General features: G+C 53.7%; 3 protein-coding genes across 3 annotated transcripts; all 3 read left to right on the top strand.

The window, feature by feature from the left end:
* CTHT_0049070 (uncharacterized protein) lies at nt 1–4,162 on the top strand (the record flags this gene model as incomplete). The annotated part of the gene is made up of 2 exons (XM_006695205.1): nt 1–363; nt 431–4,162. The coding sequence occupies 2 exons, from the start codon at nt 1–3 to the stop codon at nt 4,160–4,162; spliced, it is 4,095 nt and encodes a 1,364-aa protein (XP_006695268.1).
* Nucleotides 4,163–7,244: 3,082 nt separating this feature from the next.
* CTHT_0049060 (uncharacterized protein) lies at nt 7,245–7,526 on the top strand (the record flags this gene model as incomplete). The annotated part of the gene is made up of 2 exons (XM_006695204.1): nt 7,245–7,314; nt 7,375–7,526. The coding sequence occupies 2 exons, from the start codon at nt 7,245–7,247 to the stop codon at nt 7,524–7,526; spliced, it is 222 nt and encodes a 73-aa protein (XP_006695267.1).
* A 2,534-nt stretch (nt 7,527–10,060) lies between these two features.
* On the top strand, nt 10,061–14,839 carry CTHT_0049050 (putative ARF guanyl-nucleotide exchange factor; the record flags this gene model as incomplete). Its single annotated transcript, XM_006695203.1, has 1 exon — nt 10,061–14,839. One exon carries the CDS (start codon nt 10,061–10,063, stop codon nt 14,837–14,839), a length of 4,779 nt encoding a protein of 1,592 aa, XP_006695266.1.
* Between the last annotated feature and the right edge of the window lie 4,630 nt (nt 14,840–19,469).

The following is a 19,469-nucleotide window of genomic DNA, read 5'->3' as shown; positions in this document are numbered from 1 at the left end:
ATGGATGAAAAAGGCGGTGGCTCCAACCGTGTTTCGAGCCCTTCAGATCGTGGTTCGTCACTTCTTTCTGGCAACATGCCAGACCTCCGTCCCGAGCCGTCGACCATGACGTACGAGAGCAGCTACCTGGAGTCTCCCAGCATAGATAACCGCCACGCAGATGCCCAGGCCGAGCGCGCTGTCCTCGAGCATCTTGCCGAGATGGAGGCCAGTCTCGCATCTCCCTTTTCGCCTTTGAATTCCTCGCAGAACACCAACCATGACACCTTTATCTATGATTCTCCAACCAAGAAGCCCACCAAGAGGGCCTCTATTGTTGTCCCGACTAATGATGATTCCGATAATGATGTAACCAACACTGAGGTACGTTTACCTGTTCTGCCTTTTTTTTTTTGTGCAACTGGTTAATACGAACGGTGATGATGAACAGATACAGGCTGGCCCGGTTGATGCCGGTCGCGCCCCCAGCCGTTCCTCCACCACTTCCCATCGTCAGAAGCGCTCTGGAAGCAACAGGTCATCTGTCTCGTCGCAGGGCTCCGATTCCGGAAGTAGCGCGACTGTTGGAGCTGGTGGGAAAAAGCCCAGTCGCCCCGTTTCTCGTGACACCAATACACCCACCGCTCGTCCCTCCAGTCTCGCTTCCGTAAACAGTGATGGCGAGCAGGCCGTGTCTTACCGCCTTCCAGATTGGCTCCGTAAGACGGAGGATGCCGAGAAGGACGCCGAGAGGCAGGCCGCGAAGCAGGTCGAGAAGCAAGTCGAGAAGCAGGTGGAGAGACCTAGCACGCCAACCACTCCCAAGACAGCTGGCGCTTCAGTGCTTGCTGCTCCCACTGATACTGTTCTCGCTCGTCACGTTAGTGCCGTCAAGGTGCCAGATTCAGTCGCCGCGGAGTACCTATCCAAGCGCGAGCACGACACTCCCCTGCGGACCACTCTCTGGGGTGACACTTACAAGGACCCTGCTCACAGCCGCACGCTCACTTTGAAGGAGCAGGGAGTCACCATTGATCGTCTTGTCAAGGAGAACTTCGGTCTGAAGCTTAAGATTTACTTTCTGAATGAGCGTCTCGAGAAGCTCTCCGATGAGAACGTCAAGAAATGCATTGCCGAGAATGTCGAATTGAAAACAACTAACCAGATCCTCCAGCGTGAGCTCAAGCTTGCAAAGCGTTGCATCAAGAAGCACGAGAAGGAAAGACAGCTCAGAGAGGCAGCTGCATCTTCGGATACCGTCAAGGGAGCCGAGTCCGACAACGAGCAAGGCAACGCTTCTGACCAGGAGGCCCAAGAACGCGACAAGGAGCTAATATATCTTCGTGAGCAAGTCGAGCTGCACACTACAGAGATCCAGCGGCTTGAGAAGGAGAAGCTTGAGCTTGCTGCTGAGAAGCAACGCATGGCCGAGGTCATTCGCACTTTGCGCGACAAAGCCACTGAGCGTCTCAGCCAGGAATATGATCGCCAGGAGGAAGCCGATGTATGGAAGGACTTGCATGAGCAAGAAACAGCCAGACGGGAACAGGCTGACGAAGAAATTCGTCGCCTTCGCGAGGAGATTTTCCGGCTCAAGCAGGAGTATAGCACCGCTCCTTCTGTAGAGAGCAGCACTCTCATTGAGGATCTCCGTCGCGAGTCGGACCATCTTCGTCACGAAAATGCTGAACTTCGCCGCGAAGTTGGAGCACAGAGCTCTATGCTGACCTCGAGGAACCGCGAAATCGAACGCCTACACCAGGAGATTGAGGATCTCAAGCTTGCTCAGCGCCGGGGTGCCCCGGCTCCATCCACCGTCGACAGCCTTCTTGAGCGCTCGGCGTCTCGCGCTGGTATTCACGAACGTCCGCAGTCTCGCGCCAGCGGCGTGACCCGCGTCAGTGCCCTTCCGCTTGATGACGAAGAGCGCGAGAGCTATGAGGAGAAGCTCGATGAACTTCGCGACAAGATCAACTCTCTCCGTCTCAAGAATCGTGACCTGCATCAGCAGTTGGAGGCCTACATGAACGACATCGAGATCCTCACTGATGCCAAGAACAAGGCTGAGGAGCGAATCGCCACTCTCGAGGAAGAAGCACAGGCCGCCGCACGCGACCTCATGGCCCTCAACGCAGAGCGTGATGATGTCATCCAGGAGTACGAGCACCTGGAGGAGGGATACAAGGCTGTTGCGGAGGAAAATAAGGTTTACGCCGAGCTTGTTACATCCCTCGAAAGCCAGGTCGAAGCACTTCAGGCCGACCTTGACCGCTTCCGCCTCGAGAACGAACAGCTCGCTATTGATAAGGAAAACCTTGCGGCCGAGCACGAGAAACTCGACCTTGAATATGCCACCCTTCGCGAACAGTATGACGCGTACCAAGCTAAGGTTAGGGAGCTCAGCGAAATGGTTGTGCGCTTGGAAGATACACAAGCATCAGGGATTCGCGAGGCCGAGCGTCTTAGGCAGGATAACGCTGCGTTGGAGAGGGAGCTCGAGATGCTTGAGGCCCGGCTGCTCGAGGCTAACGAGAAGAACAACCGTCTCACTGTTCAGCTTGAGTCCTCTCAGGGCGAGATCTCTTTTCTTCGGGAGGAGCAAGAAGCTGATAAGATGCGTATCGGTGAACTTGAAGCCTCTCTCGCAAATGTTGAGCAGGTTCTCCGCGATGAAAGGGAACGCGTTCGTGAGCTGAACGAAACACTTGCTTCTGAGCGTCGTCAGCGTGAGGCCGATTCCAATCGGGAGAAGGAAGAGGTCCAGAAGATCATCGACGAGCTTAACCGCGAAGCGGCCGCGGCCAAGGACGAAGCTAGGAGACTTCGCCGGAACTTGTCCAACAAAGAGGTTGAAGCCGACAACTGGAAGGAAAAGTTCTTCGACTTTGACAATCGGATTCGCTCCGCGCTCGGCTGTCTGCACGGCACCAAGTCTGCTGTCTTCGAGAAGATCGCCGACATCCAACGTGGTCTTGAGGAGGCTGTCCGCGACCTCAACAACGCCAAATCCACCCTGGCCGAAAAGGACCGTCTCATTAAGCAACGCGACGCCCTTCTCGAGTCGCAGGCACTCGAGACTCGCAAACTCGGAGACATGCTGGATAAGGAACGGCAGGCTCACCGCGCCACCAAGTCCCAGCTCGAGGCTTCACAGCAGGCGCATCAGCACGTGATGCGCACCAACTCCGACCAGGACAAACGCATCATGGAGCTTGAGGCTGGTAGGGCTCAAGACAAGAGGAAGATCGCACAGCTGGAAGCCTCTCTTAAGGAGCAGCTTACTGAACGCAACACCCTCTTACTGACCTTGTGGCGCCGGTTGTCCGCCCTCTGTGGCAGTGATTGGATCCACAACAACAGCCTGATCAACGGACGCGCCTTGCCGAGCCTCGAGTCTCTTTCATCCATGTTCCCAGGTTTTGCCAAGAACCTCCTTGCTGCGGTGGGCACCATTGAAGGGATGGTCGCCAGCTTCTTCACCAAGACCAAGGTGGTTCAAGCAAGCATCTCGAAAGATTATCAAACCCTCCAGACTCTTCTCGAGAATCGCACCAAGAGGATCGAAAGGCTCGAGAGCATCGTTCGTGCCGCGACTGCCGCCGGTCTCCTGCCGATCGGCCAATCACGCACTTTGGAGGTCGACAGCCGCATGACCCGCGTCGACGACATGTGTCGGCAGCTCAAGGTCGAGAACCACACCTTGCGTGCTGCTGCTGAGGCTCGGCGCGCGGCGCAGGCTGCCTCCTCTTCGTCGGTTCCAGACCCGGCTGGAGCCGAGAGCCCTGCTCCTGCGGTCCCAACGGGACCAAAGGGCAAAGACAAGGTGACGGGCGCGGCGAATAAGGTCCCTAAGTCCAGCACCAAGGGGAGTCTGGTTCTGCCAGCTCCCGCAACTCCGACGCGGGCCTCCTCTGGCACGGAGGCTCTGCCCGCCGTGACCGAGGACGGCGACCCGGCCCCCACCGCCTCCGGCTCTGGTTCCCTGGTCCCGAGCTCCACAACAGACAGTAAGTGGCTGTTGCGCCTCCGGGACCTGGAGGCCAAGCTGAGGATGGAGAGGGAGGGTCGCCTCCTCGACCGTGGCGAGGCTCGCCGGCGTCTTGACGCTAGCGAGCGGGAGATGGCCAATTTACGGGGGGATTTGGAGAAAGAGAGGGAGAAGAGCCGGAGGGCAGGGCGCTAGGAGCTTCTTTGCTTGCGGTTGTTTTTTGTTGGGTTGAAATTGTGATGAGCGTGGTGTTTGGGGGATTTTTTTTTTTCATCGTGGGTTGCTTTTTTGTGGGGTGTTTTGGGTTTGGAGATGGGATGATAAAAGGATTATGATTATGATACGGTGTTTGGGTCTCGGGTTTGCTTCGTCGTGGGATTGTCTTTGGGTTGCTTTTTTGGGATGTTCGGCGTTTTTGGAACTGCATAAAGTGCAGGGAGAAATGCATACATTGCATTGGATTGGGTTCGGTTTCTGGTCAAATACCCCGGGGTTTCTTGTATATGTCATGTTTGGGTATGGGGTTGAATAGAAAGGTCTTCAAATCATCCTGCCGTCCACCGTGCTTGTCCTCTGTGATATGTACCCGTGTCCCTCTGTCCTGTGTTCTTGCCGACCTTCTATTCCCACTGACTGCTGTGCTCGCGTCTTCTCTCACTATCACATCCACGTTGAAATAGTCTCTCTCCCAACAGCGTTGAGTTGACTGTATCTATCACCAGCCTTGTTGTCGACAAAGAGTCTGCACTCCCATAAACACTCGCAAAGGCGGATATCTTCTAGGCGCTTTTCAACATATTTACGCTTGGTATGCAACCACACGTGATATATATGCATCAAACTACAACTTAAGAGTTAGTGGACTATGCCCCCTAAGAACCTCTTTGAGCACGGGAGGTGGCGCGAGGGTTCTAGCACCTCCTTATCCAACTACGACCCCCATTATGTTGGTGGAAGATTCCCGTCTTGTGTGGATTTATATGGGATTACCTGCTAACCTAATTTCTACTCACAGCAACATGGACACCATTCTTTTATATCCAATAGGTAATAATGCCTTGCGTTCTAGGTTTGCTATATCTTCGTTTCGTTTCCCCTTGGCCTAATCTCCTCAAGTTTTCCACCTACCGACAGAGAAGGATAGGTGTGCTGACACCACGACATCCGACGTGAGCTATCTAGATCGATCCCATATCCCAGTCAGTAAACCAGGACACGAACCAATGTCCTCATCGTCAGTAGATCTCACAAAGTCCAGTCCATTGCACATATTCGAATCAAGTTGGAATCTTCAAAGATTGGCTATGTAACTGATGCTCACATTTTGACGAAGCTCTCCTTGACTGAGAAACAAAGCACAAGCTGCCCGAGCAAAGGGACTTGGCAATTCAATTGGATGGGAATTGAAGAAGAAACTTCACTGGAAAGCCCGCCTTCGTCGTCATTTTCCCACACCAAAAGTCAAGTGCCAGACATATCCGTTACATTTTTACGGACATTTTTGTTCTCGTGTAGAGTTGACACTTCTCGTGATGACCTCTGTCCACGGACTCGGCAAATCAACCGGGCACTGGACTCACATATGAATGCTTTCCCTTCTCCACAGAAATATTGGCTTCAAACATGCAGACGAGCCATCGCTGATGTTTCAGATCTTCCACAGTCTCAATCTTCCCAAATCAACATGTGATCATCAACGCGTCGTTGCATCGCAGACGTCCATGATCCACACCATGCCCCTGGTCTTGGCAGGCACATCACAGGATGAGCCTTGCATAAGACTCCATCGGCTTGTGATTTCATGTCTGGGTTGTCCTCGTTTGATGGCTTGGCGAAGGCTCGAGGATTTGTCGTTTCAAACTGTTAAGAGGGTCTGGATTGCTAGTGAAAAAGTCTGGAGTGGACGGCATTTGTGGTTCCCCCACAAAAAGTTTCGAAGTCAAGGGATCCCAGCCTATTGACGATCGCGTTCTCCGCATTTCATGATGAGAGTGAACGAAGGAGTTCGGGCAAAACAGACCTTAAACGATCTGTAGGAAATCACGAGAAAGTTAAGAGCTCTGGATTGCCGGGACCAGTTCGCTTCCTTTTATCTCAGATGTCTTACATACACTAGGTGGTTTCGTTGCCCGTACTGATCTCTGATGTTCTTGCAGGGCCTTTGAAGCGAAGTGTCAACCGATTGAATAATTAATAGTTTGCCTGAGTCTGATGGGGTCTTGTCAGGTTAATCCGGGCAGAGCGTTTCTCGCAGGCTAGAATTTAAGACTCCAACACCCAGAAGGTCCTACATCTTTTCCATGGGAAAGATTGAGGATGGTTATGTCTACATCCTACAGGCATTGTGTAGGATCGATGGAGGAGCACTCCAAGGTCTTGGCATGACAGCTCTCCAGCGGGCGGATGGAAGTAGGATTGCTGGAGGGTCGGGTGTCATTTGGGCCCGGAATCGCGCCGCGTGCCCCTGGTAATAGCCCACACCTCGATACCACAGAGTGGAGTTGAAGGATGTCGACAGCTTCACGACTGTTGAGATAATGGACAATAAATAGTTGGAAGAGCCGGCAGCACTTGCGAAAATCTACAAAAAATGGCCATGTGATCTGGACAACGGTTCGGGTTGGATTGGAACAACTGTATCATTTACTCAGAGGAATCAGCTCTGACGAAGTTTGGGCGTTCCATTCTCGGGCCGTTAGCGCTGGCCAGCTCGGTGGTGGCTCAGGTCAAGGTTCCTCCAGGATGGAGACTTGGAGTAAAATGGCAGACTGAGATCCAGAAGTCGCTTGATGTCAACAAACCTCTCCAGTCTGTCGACGCCCTTGTCTAGGATATCGATCTTTTACAGCATTGCCCGCTACCCAGATATTGTCGACTGCATAAAGGGTATGTATCCTTGAGCTCTATGCTTTGACACATCCAGTTCTTTAACAGAGAGATCAGAAAGACAATCCCAATCGGATCTTCCTCTGTTACTTCAATGCCGGTCTAGCCCAAAAGAGCAACTGCAATTTCGACACGGTTGGCGATAACCTGCCTACAGGGGGCTTCTGGGCAAGAAGCAGAAAGATTGGCCGGAAGAGTTCTGAATTAACATCAAAAACCAGACCGGTCGTGACCTTGTGAAGAAGAAAATCTCCCTAGCCGCTAAAGCTTGGATGTGATGGTGTTGATCCCGACAACGTCGATGCTATGGTCTTCATGAGGAGAGTTGGGCGGATGGAAAATCGGCTTGTTTGACAGCTATGTCCCTGGTTGGGACTTGGCACTGACAACCATGTTAACAGACTGGCTGGGACATCACAAAGATGAAATCGTCTTCGTAAAGGATGTGACTGATCATGCCCGTAAGTATTGTGTCCCTTGATGATTTCACCTTGCCATCCCTGCTGATATTCCGATCTTAGACTCCTTGACCACCGCCTGTGGGTATGCCCTCCTCATTGGGCAAAGTAACGCCCCGGACCTCGCTGAAAACCTCTCCTCCTGCCTCGACTTGGCCGTTCTTGAGAATTGCAGGGAACTCTCCGCCGGCGGCTCCGGCGTCTGGGTGAGCTGAATGGATGTACGCAGTACTGCAACGGGTTTCAGGATAAGAGTGGTGTGTTTGAGACGGCGACGAGTGATTAGGCGGATGGGAATGGGTGTAAGTTTGGTACTGAGGTAAGGGGAAGATCTTGGATCGGGATCGGGTCGGGATTGAGAAGTGGGGACGGGAACGGCAACGATTCGGGGAGAAGTTCTGGCTTTGGCTCCGGCTTTGGCGGGAGGCCTCGGTGTCGGAGAAGAGGGAACTTTCGTCACTGAAACTTTGACTAGGGGCAGCATGGGTTATAGTTTTTTTTTCTTGCTTTTTTTTCTTGATGTGGTACAAGACTTCTAGGGCATTTGTATGATTAGGGCTATGGCGTCCTGGCTATCATCTTGGGCAAGGCTTTTCAGGGCGCAAGTCGAACCGGTAGTTAGATCAAAGACCACATCGTCTCCATGAGACCTTGGGAGGCTTGAAGTAACATTGAATACCCACAGGTGATACTGTCTCTTCAACCCACATCTGAATAGTTTCCAGATGAGTTGATAACGCACTTGGGAAGGAGGACGGAGCTGATTAGACATGCCGTCTTCTGAAGCTGCTCTTATTGACATTCAATCTCATGGATCTGATTTCTGTTTCTGGTCTTCTTTCCTGTGAGCATGTTTGTTAAGTAGACGGAGAATTTCAGAGACGCATGAGACAAGAAGCATCTTTGTCCTTGGTACGGACGATCATCATCATGAACATTTTCCCCGGTTATCCAACGTTTATCCCCTGATCAGGCACCAGATCAAGATTCGTGATCTCCGTTACAGCCGACATGGGCCGCTCGGCTGAAGCTGGTAGGCCACGTCCACGTGTCGCCGACTTTAGCAAAAGACGACGCCAAGGACGAGCCCGGGTCGACGCTAGCGCTGATAGCCCAGAAGACGCAGGCCTGGGGTTCCAGGGTTTGGGGGGAGGGGGGGGGGGGAGGAGGATTGGTTGTGTTCTTGGCAGAGAATATTCTTCGAAGGCCTGCGAATGTGGGAACGCGACGATGGTGCGATGGGCAATCTGTGGTATGCGGACATCCATCATACTCTTATCGTCCCGCATTTCGATTCATCTGGTACTGCGACGCTGTAGAAACGCTGAAACGACGGTCCCCCCTTACGCGCCCCTCCTGGCCTTCACTCACCTGCCCAGCATCATGCAGCGGACGTATCAGGCACGGCGCGCACGGTTCGTCCCACAACGCTGACCAAGGTGAGCCAAGTTCGGACAAGAGTGGACCGTGGAGCAATGGCTCAGCTCTGTGCAGCTCTGGGCGGCGCTGGAATCAGGGGATTTGGGGCAATCGGATGCAATTGGGGGGCCTTTTAAGCTGCTTTTGGCTGGGTTTAACCTATGGTGATGCAGGAGAATAGGGGCACGCTGCCTGCTGGGTTTTCTTTGCGTGTGGGTTGCAGGATGCTGCAGGACACACTCCACCACCAACGTCTCTGCATGTTAATTCAGCAGCTCGATTGGTTGCTGCCGTTGTCCATGTTGCCGTTTCTGGAGACCGGAGATGCTCTAGCATTGTTGTTCATGCCCCTGGCGACAGGACGCCCTCAGCAAAGAAACACAGGAGGGAGCAAAAACTACACATGGATCTCCAGACGTCCTTGATGCCATTTTGTACTTACACTTAAACAACATGATTCTCCGCATTCTCGACGATCGAGCGGCACTTGTGTTGTAATTTTTTTTTTCATTCGGGACCTGGGAATTTATTTTGCGGCACGGGCATTGCCGGCGTCATGGGAATCGGGCTCCAGCGAATCCAGCAGCGATCTCCACAGAATATTGGTGGGATCCAGATCTCGCTAAATTAACCCTGTTTGCTTTCGCATCTGACGCGTCCAGGGCACAGTCCCCAGCTTTTCCAGCACAGGTGCAGAGCTGATCGGCGGTGCTCCATCAAGCTTGGAGCGCAGCTTGTTCGCTCACTTGTTTTTTGTTGTCAGTCTCTGCAGCTCATTCATCTGAACCTGGGTCGGGATCCAAAAAGTTTGTCCAAGGCACGACACTCCGCGTGTCTGTGGCACGACCTGCCATTCTCACTCTCCTCACGTCCGTCTTTGCACGCAAACCACGCCATCCGTCCCGATCTGTCGTCCCTCATCCCGCCTAGACCGCTAAATCCGCTCCAACGCACGCCTCTTAACGCCCTACGCACATCACATCGCCCTCCTGCAGCTGAGTGAGGCCACTGGACGCATTGCCTGCCCGAAACTGTTGCGTGAGCACGAGGCCGTGGATGGTGGATGGCGCCGTCTGCGTCTGCGTAGCCTGAAGCCTGGTGTGCGACCAATTCACCCAATTCGCTCCCTTGCCATCTGCAAGCAAGTCTACACAGCCCACACATACTCGCTGGGCGGTCCAGTGGTGCAGTCTGCCGCAGTGCCTGCAGTGTCGCCTGTTCTTTCTTTCTTTTTTGTCATATCTGCCGCTTTCCCTGCCGTTCCTGGCCTTCTGTCTCGGGCTGATCTCCGATTTCCCGTTGCCATCCACGGCTGCTGCAGCACCAGCCAATGCTCCCCACAGATTCTGCCCGCCGCAGCGGCAGACGCAAACCCGACCTCAGCATCGACACGTCGCCGCCCCTTCGGCCGTCACGCTCCAGAGACCGCATTGGAATCCCCCATACGCCTATTTCATCCCATAAGGACGGCCTCGCTCCGGCTGCTCCTATCATTCCCGCTGGCGGCGGGCCTTCCGGCAGGAGCAAGGCCGACATCGAGACGTTCCTCGAGGGCCTGACCCCCGTCGATGTTCCTCCGATCGACATGACCAACCCGATTCCCATTGAGCACGATTCCCCGTCATCCGATCCCGACAACTGTCCCACCAACGACCGAGACTCGACAGACTCGCACGATCTGTCACTCTCGCCCCGTAACGTCACGCGCGATTCGCTCGTGGCGAACATGCTGCTGTCCCTGGACAAGCTTACTCTGGGCCAGCTCGATTCATCGTATGGCCCCTCGCGCTCTGTGTTTGACGAGCCTCCCATTTACTCTCCTTTCCACAGCGACGACCGCGACCCGCGGTCCATGACCTTTGCCTCGCGTTCCGGTCGCCCGGGCCATCAGTACTCGTACAGCTCCGACTTCGACGCCGCAGACGACTCTAGCAGGCTGTCGTCCCGTGGCCGCCGCAGCAACAGCGGCTCCGGCTTCCAAACCGGCATTGGGCGCATCAATAGCATGCGTGAGACCTCCCAGCGCAGCCCCGGTCGTGTCTTGCACTCGCGTGGCCGCAAGGGCAGCAAGAGCAGCAGTAGCACAAGCATTGACGCTGGTTACGCACAGGTATTGGGTAGCCAGCGTTGGACCAGGGGTTTCGGTGGAAGACCATCGAGCTTTGACGGTGAACCGCAGCCATCTCCTGCTGCGTGGCAGCTTGAGCTCTCCAATTCTTTCTTCAACGACGGCTTCGACGCCGCTCCGACCCCTACCGTCCCCGGCGGGCCTCGTAAGCTAAATAACGTGCCCTCATTGCCCATCATGCCTGCTCCTCCTCCTCCTCCTCCTCCTCCTCCCCCCCCGGAACCAAAGTCCGAGTTGAAGCCTTCTTCCAAGGGCGGAAGCTCGGCCCTCCCCCGCAGTGGGAGGTCTTCCCGGAGCTCTACCATCGCCCGCAAAACCGAAAAGTTCACCTCTCCTCGTGAACCCCCTCCCATTCCGACATACGACTTTGACTCCGCCCCGGCTCCGCATATTGGCTATGAAAAGTCCAAGGATGCTCAGCTGTCTACCGCAAACAACACGACGAAGGAGAGCAAGCCCGGTTTCTTCCGGAGGATGTTTGGATCGGCGAAGTCAGTTGTCCCGAGCAGTGTCTCAACCCCCCAACTAGCCTTCCCATCATTGCAGGCCAAGAGTTCCACACCTCCGTCCCGCGAGGGCGTGGTCTCGGCCGCGCACACACTGCAAAAGAAAACCTCTTCGTTCTTCCGGAGAAGGAAACACTCTGTCACAGAGACAGACCACCCTCCTCCTGTGCCCCCTGTACCACCTGTGAAGCTTCCGCTCGATAAGCCAGAGCCCAGCCCGATGCCGAGTCTCCGCCGGGCTATGGACCCGTTCCTGCAGGGCAGCTCTGGAACCTCGGCCGCTCAGACGCCTGCCGACACGCCATTGCCCTCTGCTGAGAACCCGCTTGACACAGTGCAACATCAGCACGAGCAGACAACCCCACGCCGCCCGACCGACGACGAAGCTCGCAAACCCACAAGAGGCTTCTCGCCCGACTACGACCCAAGTCCGAAGGCTGTCATTCGCAAGGTCGACTCGGAACCCGTCAGTGGTCAGGGCTCCCGCCCCGTCGCGACCACCCCCCATCGGTCAGGCCTGGAACCTGATGTCGGTTCGCCGCCGCAGTCGTTCCTTCGGGACAATAGCGACAGCGAAGACAGCCCAGTCCGGCAACGGAAGACGCCTTGGTCCGAGAGCCGTGAACAGGGCCTCCGGCCAGGTCCAGACCCGGATATCTTGCGGACCCGGACGCCCTCTCCAGTCATGTCTAAGTCCAAGAGCGTGCCCAACCTCAACCGGGCGAGAGAGGAAGCTCGCCCGCGCCCTGGTCAGAGCAAGCGGCCGCCTTCGGTCACTAGGAATGACCGTAGGGACTCGAACCTGCTCGATGCGGGCGGCGAGACGATGTACAAGCCCAGCCTGCCGAGCCTGAGGATCGAGAGCGCCGAGCCAAGCCCCAATGGCATGGGCGCGGGCGAGTCGGTAAACCAGTCGGCCAAGTCCATCGACGAGCCCGAAGTTATCGTCGGTGACCCAACCGAAGATGACCGCCAGAAGGCTCGGAAGATTTTCGACGGCAATGAGGACTTCATCTCCAAGGACCGCGCTGCGGCCTGGATGGGTGAAGAAGGAACTGTCCGCCAGCGGACCCTGCGTGCCTTCATGGAGCTCTTTGACTTCGAGGGTCAGAGCATTGTTGCTAGCTTGCGCCAAGTCTGCGAGAGGCTCCTCTTGAGGGCTGAGACGCAACAGCTCGATCGGATTTTGGTCGCCTTTTCGAAGCGCTGGTGCGAGTGTAACCCGAACCACGGGTTCAAATCAGTCGATGTCATCCACACGATCTGCTACTCGATCATGCTCCTCAACACCGACCTGCACATGGCCGACATCGAGAAGAAGATGACGCGCAGTCAGTTCGTCAAGAATACCATGACGACCATCCGGCAAGCTCTGGAAGACTCAGCCCCCGAAGCTTTCGAAAAACCGAGCATTCTACCAGGCAAGAGCGCACTCGGCGAAGCTGAGCCCCGGACTTCGGAAGATCACAAGCACAATAGCTTCCGCTATTCCTTCAAGCCGCCGCCGAGACCAACTTCTGCCCTGGGCAACATGGGGGACCACGCTGCCACGGAGAGCTGCGGCCCGCTGGTTAAGGCTCCCTTCGATGGGTCCCTTCGCGATTGGGAAGAGCAAGTCGAGATTGTGCTCAAGAACATCTACTCGTCCATCCGCGACGATCGTCTGCCGCTCCTGGGCGGTGCCGAGCCCAGCCCGATGCACACGCCCAATACCCTGTCCGTCATGGGCATGCTGAGGCGGTCTCCGAGCGTTCTTAGCAAGGCGCCCTCGGAGGGTGTTGCCTCTACCCACCGCGGTAGGATGCCGGTGGCTGGCCCGCCGTCGAGCTCGTCGCGGTGGAACTCGAAGAGCCGGTCGCGCCCGCGTGGCTTTGGCACGGGCTTCTCGTCCAGCAGGACAAGCTTCGAGGATTCTAACTCAGTCTGGAGTCCGACTGAGTCCTCGGCCACGTGGAGCAAGCTGTCGCTGGGCCGCACCCACACTTCCATGTCTATGGACTCCTTTGGGTCTGCGTACCCGCGCGGTGAGTATCAGCAGTCAATTGGCTTTGCCAATGCGCTCAGCCAGGCTATCATCCGCGAGGATAATCCGGATGACCACAAGGATGACATCAGACATGATCAGCTGCTCGAGGATGAGTCGCTTGAACTGGCAGGCCCGCCATGGGTCAAGGAAGGCATCGTCGTTCACAAGCATCACCTCGACGGTATTGACAAGAAAGCCAAGGATCGCAACTGGACCGAGGTCTTTGCCGTCATTCAGAAGGGCCAACTCAGCCTGTTCTCCTTCTCTCCCAACAAGTCGCTGCGCAACAAGGGTCGTCGCGGCCCGGGCCACAATAACAGTTTACCCAAGGGCGCTGTTGTTGGCGGCGGTAACTGGCAGGATAATGCTACTAATCTTGGTACCTTCTCGCTTCGCCAGACGCTGGCCTCGGCTCTGCCCCCGCCGGGCTACTCACGCACCCGTCCATATGTCTGGGCACTCTCACTGCCTACCGGTGCAGTTCACCTGTTCCAGGTTGGCACTCCTGAGATCTGCAAGGAGTTTGTCAATACAGTCAACTACTGGAGTGCGCGTCTCAGCACACATCCCCTCACTGGCGGTGTCTCCAACATTGAGTATGGCTGGAGCGATGCTGTCATCAACAGTGTGCAGCGCACCAGCACCAACGATGGCGTAGCGAACCGGCCCGCGAGCAGCACCAAGGGCCACTCTCGCCCTGGCAGCTCTGCCACTGCAGCCATCACAGCCGGTCGCTCGTCCATGCAATCCGGCCGCAGCATGCGCTCGGCCTCTTTCGACTTTCCCGTCCGTCCTGGCTCCGGCAGCTCTGGTGTTCTAGGCGGCACTCTCCCCCGCCACTTCACTAACTCCTCCAACCCTGGTATTTCCTCCTCCAGCTCCGGCAAGAACGAAGGTAAGCTCCCCGGCGACCGCATCCACATCGTGGATTGGACCCCTCCGCCGCAATCCATGCGCGCCAGCCCCCTTTCCGAAGCCGAACAACTCGCATCTCTCGAAGCCTACGTGCGCAGCATCGAAACCGAGCTCCAAACCCACAACGCCCTCCGCGGGCCGATGCTCCAGGCCTTCTCCCCGCGCAGCGCCAACGCCGCTAAGGCCATGGCCAACTGGGAGCGCAAGAGCGAGTACCTCCTGCGCGAGAGTGTCAAGTTCCGGACGTATGTCGAGAGTTTGCGATTCGCGGAGCAACGGAAGCGGGAGGTGTATGAGGAGCGGGAACGGGCAAGGAGGGCCGCGAGGGGAGAGGATGTGGATGACTTAGATGAGGCGGAGAAGGAGCAACAGAAGAAGGAGGGGGAGGAGAAGGAGGATGTTGTGGTGGATGTTGAGGCACTTAGGGAGGTCGGGGAGTACCTTAAGAGGGTGCAAAAGGAGGAGGATGAGAAGAAAGACGGGGTCGTGGCTGAGGGCGGTGGGGTGCAGGTTACTGTTGGGTCAGTGCCTTGAGGGGGAGGGACTTGCTGTGATGGCATTTGTACTTTTTGTTTTTTTTTTTTGTTGTGACATATATATACTTGGTGCATGAGGTGTGGAAGGGTATAATTGGTTTACACTCTTTTTGATCCTTTCCGTTTTCTCTACTCCTGGGCTCCCGGGGAAGAGATTCTTAAGAAATGGTTGGCTGAAAATGACGGCTGGAGATATCAAGATGGGGTGGGACAAGTGGTTTGGTGTGGGACGCCTTCATTGCATTCATCAACCTCCATCGGTGCCACGATCTGGGACGAACCAAGATAACACAGACGATAGACATTTCTTCTCTGCAAAGCACTTGTTGCATATTCATATACTTCACCGTCGCCCTTGTTTTCTCTTATTCTCTATATAATTTAATGGCATGCGAATTTCATGATACTGTGGTCACTAGAGGTTAAAGAGTCAGAAGTTGCAATGATGTTGAAGATCGGGGAGTGACAAGCGTGCCTTGAAGGACTGGGGTGTTTAGCTCTCACAAAGGTGCCCCCAAGCGCATGTGCCTGTGCCATCAAGTAGCATATATACTACTGAGAGGGTATACGCTAGTTCTCGGTCGGTATTTCAGGCATGGTATAATAACTTGATACATGAGCCAACAACTATCGTTACATATTTTGGAGTGAAGTCTTTACTAAGCACATCAGGATGCATACTCTGTATGGGATGGGCATCCGTTGTATCTTTTTGCTTACTTGCTGTGTTCACTCTCCGTAGCAACCGCCCTTCGGCTTTAACCCAAAGGGGTCAGCAGTGCGATTTTCGTTATGTGTTCCATTCTCTATATTTTTCTGATTCGTTGATCAAGTCCTGATTCCCATTCAGCTCCTGCTATTGACCTCATTCCCTTCTGGAGCTTCGAGCATTCTATCCATCGGTACGTTCAAGCTTACCTAGATATTCTTAGTCAAGCAGCGTTCTCAATCCTGGCCTATGTGTTAACTTTTCAAAACCTAATGAATTACCACCTCTGTTGAAGCCTATTTGGGCTAACAGATCACGGTCACGCGGTCGCGCGTGGAGGCGTGGCGAGCGCGTGCGCCCGGAGGGCAAGCACAGAGACTGGAGCTGTGCCAAGTGAAGATGTTACTGCTGAAGAAATCGTTTTGGAGTGGTGAGGATGATGGACACAATGTGATGGTTGGGTCAAATTGTAATGGTGTGCTGGCGTGAGGGGATTATATATTGATCACGACTCGTGGTTGCAACCTTATAGCAATATATCTACTAGCTGTACTGATCATGACGTATTGCCATGATATCAATGCAACATTAGAGCGTGCACGTGTTGCTCACTTGTTTCAATTTCAGCGGACGCTGACTGATCTCTCTCCCCTATAAACCCAGCCATGGCCACTCGCAAGGCTCTCCTTAACATTCGGTTTATGCATCTCTACTTAGGACTAATGGGCACCACCAAAGGTCGAGCTCCCCGGTCAAGATGTGCTTTTTTTTTTTTGGCTCATGTGGCTAGTGTTATTGTCTTTTATACATAAACAGAACAAAATTTCGTCAAGAGTCAACGAGTCAATGAACTTGTAATATAACAGGGTTGGCATAATAGGGTGCCATAGGCGATACATAACTCTCTACAATGCCTGACCCCCATATATTATTGACTTCAGTCTCATAACATCAGTCGAACAACAAACTCCCTTACTCCTGATCCCTCGTCATCCTTTTCACTTGACAACGGCTGCTCAAGCTTCATTAAAGTCTCCATGATCGCCTCAGTCCTCATCTTACTCTTTACGGCTGCCATCCTGTCATACACGGTCTGCAATGGCAGAGCAGCTTTCCCAAAGGCGTCGTCCATCTGCAAAGATGGGGATGCGCCACTTCGGAAGCTTTAGTTCTCATCCAGATGAACACGAGTACATGCATCCAGTTCAATCAGCAAAGCCTTGAGTTTAGCGACATGAAGATCTAACCAGTCGTCATCGTCGAGAGTTGCGTGAAGCTCACTGTCTTAATCTGTTTCTTCCAGAAATATACTTGTCGTTTCGTACCAACGCATAAACGAGGCCAAGAGGCACAACACAGTGCCACGAGGCTGTCAACGTCGAGATACATGGCGAAGTGAGTCCTTCTTGACCTCTGCAGACAATTCGGTTGCTTCCTGATCGATCAAAGGCGAGGCATAGCCGTTGGGCAAGAGAAACCATCTTTTCGAGTGTCTCCTCAGGGAGGAATCCTTCGAAGAAGTATTGCCGGAAACAGGCCTTCCGTAGGATCCTCCACTGGGACAAACTTGCCCGCCAGCGTTTCTCCTTGAGTTTGAGATAGGCAGAGTCGATTCCAATTCTTGATGCAGACTCGGTATCTGTGGTTGGGCGGAAGAGTGCGCAGAATGTCAGATAAAGTGCGGACTTGTCGAACGTGGGAAGGTTCGGCGCGCTGAGGAACCGGCCAGCCAAGCAAAGGCCGAGTACTTGCGAGCACTCATAATGCATTAAAAGACGCGATGTCTATTGTAAAGCTTGCAATCTTTCGACTCGATTCAAGAAGTGCCAGGATATATAGGATCACGAGCCGCAGGAGGTCTAGGACGAAGCCTGACGATGTCCCCTTCGAGCCCCCAGTAACGAGCGCGGGCACAAAAAACTCTGGATACAGACACTTTGTTAGTAACCGCTTGATTAAACAGAATCCGGTATCAGGCATGCTCACTTGTCTGGCTCTGGAGCTCGTGGATTGTAACCCAGAGCATGAGCTGGGCTTTCCAATTCATTTTCATTTAAGTCAAGAGTTCCATACCCGGGCAGAACGGTGATATAATCCGATGAGTCGTCTATATCGCTTCTATCCCCTCATGATTAGGTGCTCTTGCACCGGTCGTGTCAATATATTCATTCGTAGTGCCATAGTCTTCAGTCGTCTCGTCTGAAAGGGAGCTTTCCGACGTCTGATGGCCCTCACACATTGGCTTCGAGTTGCTCGAACTCGCTGTCTGCCAGCCACGAGCTCATCGGGGGCTCACTACAGATGGCGCAAATTGCGTAGTTCTCGTGTTAGTCATTCCATTGCGGGATATGATGGTTCATGAGATTTCATGAACAAGGGGTTGAAAAAGGTGGGTGTTAGGAGACTGCTATAGTACCAATTGGCGCCTTGTGCAGGTTTCAGCAATTATAAGATGCTTTTGGAATCGGTTGAAAAGTTGTACGTGGACCTGGAAACAAAACTGTAGTTACAGGCAATAAAAGTTGGAAAGAGGAGAAACTAAGGCAGCCAACAAGGGTGTCTCTCTGCCTTTATTGTTTCAAAAATCCTCGGTCCTTCATCCGGTCCTGAACGTTCATAGAGACAAGACCCGTGTGCCAATCCTTATTTTCATCCACTCTAGTAACACAATTGGAGCTTTAACTTGGTTATATGGTATGTCTAATCCTCAAAAAAATCGGATTTTTCGTTGTCAACCACCTTGTGTTTCATTTTTGAATTAGGAAAGAAGTAAACAGACTCCTGGTTAGTGGTGATTTGTGGACGATCACGTGAGCCACCCAACTCTCTCGACACCTAACCCACACTGGAACAATGCGGTGAGGCTGTGCTTTGGGAAGCCCTGTAGCCTGTGGTTCTTCAGTTGTGTCTCTATCGCTCTCCTGAACATCATCGCTAGCTCTAGCACTTGAAAAACCGTGGAAGGATCTTATCTTGACCTTTATCACTCTTTAACATTTGCTTCTTACGTTTAATAAGAAATCTGGGCCAAGTGCAAACAATGTGGGCTGACTTCCAACCTTAACTGCCAAGAAGCAAAGATGTTCAAACCAAATAGTTGGCAGCGCTTCGACGTCGACGGCTCTCTGTTGGTGCGTAAAGGACCCATGCGACGCGGTCTTGCAGGCGTACGCGCCTTGCCCCACCTCACTGCCGACATATCATAGGAAGCTCAGGGTTCAGGAGATGTTGTGTTTCCGGATTCATTTCTGTTTGAGTATAAAACATACCACTCTGTAATGAACAGCGTGTTTGTTTCGTTCATTTATGTTCTCTCGATGCTGCTGAGGGTAAGATCTTGAATTACGAGCATCATCAAGGACGGTTTTCGAAGCAAGCGGGGATGGAGCACATTGATTGGCAACGCCAACTGTACGTACAGGCAATGCTGCGCAGTATGCAAGGTATTCCGTTAAGCGCCAACTCCCTAGGCTAGTGCCCCGCAATCAGAGACTTGCTGCTTGTCGGCCAGCTCACCGCGAGGGGTCGGTTCTAGGATGCCGAACAGCTTGAGCCGGATATGTAATCTTTTTCTCCTCTCTCAAGCAGAACGGGCGCCGAGAAGATAACAATGTTGCTCCAGCACACAGCATTTGCAAGATGTTGCAAGGCAACACTCCCTTTCTACAATGTCAACGGCACAATATAGGTTGCCTGATGGAGGATTATAAGCAGGCGCTTGGAACTGCAGGCCTGCACCGTGGTCACTCAAGCGAGACCAATCCAAGCGGACATCACAAGATATCCTCCACTCTTCTGGCGGCTGCTTCAGCCTCCCATCATACAAAAACATGCGTCTCGCTTGGATACGTTCTCCAATGCTCGATTATCCCTCTGCATATGAAGGTGTTGTAACATCCTTCTCATATCAGCCCTTGCT

The sequence above is a fragment of the Thermochaetoides thermophila genome (genome assembly GCF_000221225.1).
Source record: "Thermochaetoides thermophila DSM 1495 unplaced genomic scaffold scf7180000011819, whole genome shotgun sequence".
Classification (NCBI taxonomy): Eukaryota; Fungi; Ascomycota; class Sordariomycetes; order Sordariales; family Chaetomiaceae; genus Thermochaetoides; species Thermochaetoides thermophila.
The sequence above is the reverse complement of the archived record's forward strand: the minus strand, read 5'-3'. Positions and strand labels throughout refer to the sequence as shown.